Below are 6818 nucleotides of genomic sequence, written 5' to 3'. Positions count from 1 at the left end.
AAGAAACTCCATGAAACCCAAACACAGTATGAACAACGAAAAAAATAACTGCAAATCTAGAAGTCGGTATCCAGCAAAAATTTCCACCAGAAATGTGAAGACAAAATGAAAACTTTTCCATACCAACGAAAGCTGAGAGAATGTGCTAATAATAGATGTGTACATGAAAGGAAGTTCTTCAGAAATATGGAAAATGAGAGCCAATGGAATGAGGTCTGGGTAAATATAAAAGTTTTTCTTATGTATATCCTCATATTTCATTTTATTTTTGTTTTAGTTATTCTATTTTGTTGTTTGTACTTTGATGTCATATGTGAGAAACTAGCAACTAATTCCAAGTCAGAATAATTGACACTTACGTCCCTTTGACTTGAAATAGTTTTGTAGTTTCAGCACATTTTTTGTCCACTTTGATTTTATTTTTGTATGTGGTGTCAAGTAAAACTAATTCATTCTTTTGGATGTGGATATTCAGTTTTTTCATCACCATTTGTTGAAAAGACTCTTTTTCAGTGTTGGGTGGTGCCTTTAACCCCTTGTTGAAAATCGAAGACGTGTGAGTTTATTTCTGTATTTTGATTGCATTCATTTGGCCTATGTCTATCTTCATGCAAACACAACACTGTTCTGCTTCAAAGTCAGTTTTGAAATCAGGAAGTGTTAGTCCTCCTACTTTGTTCATTTTGTTTTTTATTTTTTAAAGATTTTGTATTTATTTGTCCATGAGAGACACACAGAGAGAGGCAGAGACAGAAGCAGAGAGAGAAGCAGACTCCCTGCAGTGAGTCTGATGTAGGACTTGATTCTGGGACCCTGGGATCATGACCTAAGGTGAAGGCAGATGCTCAATCACGGAGAAAACCAGACATTCCACCTTGTTCTTTTAAAATATTGCTTTGGCTATTTGGGGCCAACTTATATGAAAAAATAAGGCAATTTGAATTTTCACAGGATTACATTGAATCTGTACGTAAATTTGGGGAGTACTACATCTTGACAGTAGTAAATCTTCCAGTCCATGAACATGGGATATCTTTACATTTATGTAGGTCTTCTTTCATTTATTTCAGCAATGTTCTGTAGTTTTTCTGTATCTACTGAAATAATCATATGGTTTATTTCCCTGAATTTCATATGTATGCTGTATTATATTGAGTGATTGTTGTATATTGATCCACTCTTGCATTCCTGGGATAATTGTCACACATATGTTACATAATCCCATTAAAGTTCTGCTGGTATTAGCTTGCTAGTATTTTGGTAAGGAGTTTTTGTGTCTATATGCATGAGAAATATTGATATGTACCTTCATTTTCTTGCAATATCTTTGTCTCAATTTGGTGTAAAAACATTACAGGCCTTATGGAATGAATTAGGAAGTGGTTTCTCCTATCCACTTTTTAGACTTGGAGACATACTAGTTTTAATTTTTGTCTTCAGTAGTAAAAGTCACCACTAAAACCATCTGGTCCTGAACTTTTGTTAGAAACTTTTTTTGACTACTGACTCAATCTGTTTGTTATACATCTGCTCAGATTTTCTATTTCTCCTTGAGTCGGTTATGTCAGTTTCAGTGTTTCTGGGAATTTCTCAATTCATCTGTGTTAGTTAATGTGTTGGCATACAATAGTTGCAATATATTATTTTTTTAAATTTTTATACATTTTTTTATTGGAGTTTGATTTGCCAAAATATGGCATAACACCCAGTGCTCATCCCATCAAGTGTCCCTCTCAGGGCCTGTCACCCAGTCACCCCATCCCCCCGCTCATCTCCCCTTCCACTGCCCCTGTTTGTTTCCCAGAGTTAGGAGTTGCTCATGCTTTGTCACCCTCTCTGATTTTTCCCACTCATTTTCTCTCCTTTTCCCTGTAACCCCATTCACTATTTTTTATATTCCCCAAATGAGTGAGACCATATAATGTTTGTCCTTCTCTGATTGACTTACTTCACTCAGCATGATCCCCTCCAGTCCTACCCACGTTGAAGCAAATGGTAGGTATTCATCATTTCTAATGGCTAATAGTCCATTGTATATATAGACCACATCTTCTTTTTCCATTCATCTTTCAATGGGCATCGAGGCTCCTTCCACAGTTTGACTATTGTGGACATTGCTTCTGTGAACACTGGGGTACAGGTGTCTGGGCTTTTCACTGTGTCTGTATCTTTGGGGTAAATTCCTGGTAGTGCAATTGCTGGGTCAAGGGTAGCTCTATTTTTAACTCTTTGAGGAACCTCCAATATATTCTGATAATATTCCTTATTTCTGTAATATCAGAAGTCATGTGTCTGCTTTCATTTCTGATTTTAGAAATTGAGGTCTTCTGCCCTTTTTTGGAGTCAATCTAGCTGAAGGTTTGCAAAGTTGGTTAAACTTTACAGAGAACTAACTTTTAGTGTCATTGATTTTCTGCCTTATTTTACTCTCCTCTAATTCATTTATCTCTTCTCTAACTTTTATTATCTCATTCATTCTATTTGCTTTCAGCATAGTTTTGTATTCTTTTTCTGCTTTCTTTCCTAAGACAGAAGGTTAAATTATTGATTCTTAATCCTTTTTAATGTTCGTGTTTGAGATATAAATTTCTGAGTCCTTCTTTAATTGCATCTCCTAAGTTTTGGTATCCTGTGTTCCTACTTTTATTCATCTCAAATACAGTATTACCATTGTGATTTCTTCTTTGACCTATTTGTAATTAAAAATATGTTGTTTAGCTTCAACATATTTGTAAGTTTTCCAAACGCTATGTAAGGCTATATTGTTGCCCTGTGATTTCATTCCATTTTGTTTGGAGAACATACTTGGCATACTTTATATCTTCTAACATTTATTGAGACTTATGTTGTGAACTAATGGTATATCCTGGATAATGTTCTACGTGCACTGAAGATGAATGTATTCTGCTATTGATGAGCACAGTATGTTCCACATATGCTCTTTATGACCATTTGGTTTATGTTGCTGTTGAAATTATTTCCTTGCTAAAACTTAGGTTTGCTGTAGTATTTATTATTGAAAGAGGAGTATTGAAGTCTTAACTATTATTGCTAAATTCACTTTGAGTCTTGAAGGATTTTTTTGGGTAGATGTAGAATTGGTGATTATCTTCATTGAACAATGAAAAAATATAATTAATTTTACTTTGGCTTTCATTGTTTTTAATCAGGTAAACCATTGTCAGTTTTACTTCTAAGGTTGATACCTTAAAGCCATTATGTCTTCTTTTTTCAAAAAGATTTACTTACTTATTTTACAGGGAGGGGCAATAGGACTGGGAGAGATGGTCTCAAGGAGACTCTGTGCTGAGTCTGTATGTTTCATGAGGACCAATCTCACAATTCTAATATCACAACCTAAGAAAAAAAATAGAAGTTAGAGATGGAACCAAATGAGCCACCCAGGATTTCTGTCTCCTTTCTCAGGCTGCTTTTAATTTTTTCCTCTTAATTTGGTTCTATATATTATTACTATGATAGATCCAAGGGTGGTGTTCTTTGTATAAATCCCGCCTTGACTATGGAGGTTTCATGTATCTGCAAAATAATATCATTCATTCGTTTGAGGTAACAATTGTCCATTATCTCTTCAAACTCTGATTTAGCCTATTTATCTCATTCCCCTTCTTTGAGGAATTCATAGTATGTATGTATCTAATCTTTGATCTCTAATCCTCATTCCTGATTTTTCTCTTTTTGTCTCTCGATATTTCTTTCTGAATATTTTCTACTGATCTGTATTCTAGGTCACAAATTTCCTCTTTAGCTCTTTCTAATCTGTAAAATTCATTCATTGAGTTCTAATTGTAGCCATTGTATTTCTAAAAAGTTACATATTATTCTCCTTAGAGCTTCCACATTTCTGCTAAAATTCTTAGTCTCATCTTTTAATAACTTTAATTTAAAGTTCATGTGTGCTAACTACAAAATCAGAGACTCTTTTGCTTTTTCTATTGTTACTGTTCTTTAAGTTCATAATACAATATTTAAATTCTGTTTGCATTATTTATTTTTAAAGAAATATTTATTCATGAGAGACACAGACTGAGAGAGAGAAGCAGAGAAACAGGAAGAGGGAGAAGCAGGCACCTCACAGGGACCTTAATGCAGGACTCACTCCCAGATACCGGGATCAGGACCTAGGCCGAAGGCAGGTAGGTGCCCAACCACTGAGCCACCCAGGCGACCTGTCTGGCATTATTTAATCAGTACTTTTATATATAGCATCTGCCATCTAAGATGTGTCTTCCCCTGGAAATATGTTGATTTTTGCAAGATGTCAGAGGCACTAGCACTTAGATCACATCTTGGTACAGTTTAAGTGGTTGAAATGGTCAGAACCTGAGCTGCATACCTACTCCTGATTTATCTCATTCCATTGGTGCATCCTGCCTGGTTCCTAGTAATCAACCACTGTCAGCATTAGTTCTGCAAGACCAACAAAACCTCACTGCTCAGCTGCCTGGCCTCACAGATTTCTCTTCAAAATTGGCTTATGTCACAGGGGAAAAAGAAACTCTGAGTAATGAAATCCCTGGGCCTCTGTGTATATTGAATTTTGTTTAGTAATTTTTTACTAAATCATTAATTCCCTTATACCTTCAATCACATTATGGTTTTTTGTTGTATATGTTTCCTAAATAGACTTCAGCAGAAATCAGCTTAATCTGCTAATACTGGACAAGTAATTCCCCTGGTGAGGACTGAGGCTCATGCCATCCTACAGGAATGGAAACCTCTCCATGGTCTACTTTCAAGATTTTGTGCTGGAGGGATTTGCAGGTGGCCTGGAGACCCAGACCCTACTCTTCACTCTGTTTCTGGCCCTGTACATGGTGACTCTGCTGGGGAACATTCTCATGATCATCATAATTACCCTGGATGCCCGCCTGCACTCCCCAATGTACTTCTTTCTCAAGAACCTCTCCTTTGTGGACTTGTGCTACTCATCTGTCATCGCCCCCAAAGCACTGGCCAACTTCTTCTCTTCGTCCAAGGTCATCACCTTTGCAGGATGTGCCACCCAGTTTTTCTTTATCTCCCTGCTGGCCACGACTGAATGCTTCTTCCTGGGTGTGATGGCGTATGACCGCTTCATGGCCATCTGTAGCCCCTTGCGCTACCCCATCACCATGTGCCAGTCTGCCTGCACTCGCCTGGTGCTGGGCGCCTACTGTGGAGGCTGCTTCAACTCTGTTGTGCAGACCAGCTTCACATTCCACCTCTCATTCTGCAGCTCCAACAGCATCAACCACTTCTTCTGTGATGTGCCCCCTCTGCTCCAGATCGCCTGTGGCAACACGGCCATCAATGAACTTCTTCTGTTTGGCATCTGTGGGCTCATCATTGTGGGTGTGATGTTTGTGATCCTCATCTCCTATGGCTACATCACAGTGACCATCCTGAGGATGCGCTCAGGAACTGGGAGATACAAGATCTTCTCCACCTGTGGCTCCCACATGACTGTAGTGACTCTCTTTTTTGGGACTGCCTTTGTCATGTATGCCCAGCCAGGAGCAATTGAGTCCATGGAGCAGGGCAAGGTGATCTCTGTCTTCTACACGCTGGTCATCCCAATGCTCAATCCTCTCATCTACAGTCTGCGAAACAAGGATGTGAAGGAGGCTGTGCGGAGGCTGGGCCAGAAACACCTGGCCATACGAAGGATGTGCTCTTGGTAGCCAGTGTGTCCTGCTGGCTTGATGGAAGATATTGAGGTTGCCACAGATGGGGAGCTCAGTTTTTTTAACTGGCATATTTCTCAAACAAGAAGAATAAGTTTTAGATAAATCTCATATGCTATCTACAACCAACAATGATATATTGTTCCCTTGAAAATTAATTAATGGTTAGATCTTAGTTTAATTTCTCTTTTCAGAATAAAATTTTTAGAAATGATAGAAATGACTCTTCAGCCATGAAAACAAAGTGAGGGTTGCTGGACAGGACGGTCTGGGGAATGGGGTAACTGGGTGATGGGCATTAAGGTGGGCCTGTGATGTGATGAACACGGGTGTTATATGCAATTGATGAATTATTGAAAACTACATCTGAAACATGCTATAGCATATATTGGCTAACAAAATTAAATTTTTAAAAGTACGATCATAAATAGCCATTCACATAGTGAAATGAGGATGTCCTGTTCTCCCACACAATAGTACCCTCGAGACACTGAAAGAGAATGTCATGATCTTACAAAAGTGATGATTACATGGCAATTGGTAAAGATTTTAAAAATGCAGACTTGTGCTGGGGTATGGTCATATTCTCTAAAAAAAAAACAAATTAACAAAAGACACATCCACCACTAGACCACCTCCTATCCTAGTATTTGAGGATGTGGAAACCCTTGCCCTTCCACAGAGTAGGACAGTGACTTGGGTAAATAGAGAGGCATCCTCACTGTTCACCAAACACTTTATAAGTTCTTGTTTTTATTTTTTTAAGATTTAATTTATTTATACATGAGATACACACACAGAGAGAGAGGCAGAGACACACGCAGAGGGAGAAGCAGACTCCATGCAGGGAGCCAAACGTGCGACTTGATCCCAGGTCTCCAGGATCAGGCCCCGGGCTGAAGGCAGCACTAAACCACTGAGCCACTAGGGCGGCCCAAGTTCTTGTTTTTCAAACACATTTCAGTTTTATAAATTTGAAAAGCAACTTTTAACTGATCCTCTTCCAAGAACAGAAATGTATTCAGAGTGGTTCTCTCCCACTCGTGGATCACTCTTTGCTGTCGGGGACCAACAACAAACTGAGATGAACCCAAAGAGGATTGTTTCCTGACAGATCATTTCAGCTCAGAGAAG

At 38.4% G+C, this 6818-nt stretch overlaps 1 protein-coding gene across 1 annotated transcript; it reads left to right on the top strand.

The window, feature by feature from the left end:
• On the top strand, positions 1-5761 carry LOC121497981 (olfactory receptor 12-like). The gene is made up of 3 exons (XM_041767880.1): positions 1-219; positions 4019-4154; positions 4645-5761. The coding sequence occupies exon 3, from the start codon at positions 4713-4715 to the stop codon at positions 5679-5681; it is 969 nt and encodes a 322-aa protein (XP_041623814.1). The 5' UTR covers positions 1-219; positions 4019-4154; positions 4645-4712; the 3' UTR covers positions 5682-5761.
• Positions 5762-6818: the final 1057 nt, after the last annotated feature.

Source organism: Vulpes lagopus, chromosome 8, assembly GCF_018345385.1.
Source record: "Vulpes lagopus strain Blue_001 chromosome 8, ASM1834538v1, whole genome shotgun sequence".
In the NCBI taxonomy this organism is placed as follows: Eukaryota; Metazoa; Chordata; class Mammalia; order Carnivora; family Canidae; genus Vulpes; species Vulpes lagopus.
This window is presented reverse-complemented; position numbering and strand designations above follow the sequence as displayed.

Excerpts from the sequence above, each read along its gene's own strand:
- LOC121497981 (XM_041767880.1), top strand. The coding sequence starts at position 4,713 with ATGCCATCCTACAGGAATGGAAACCTCTCCATGGTCTACTTTCAAGAT.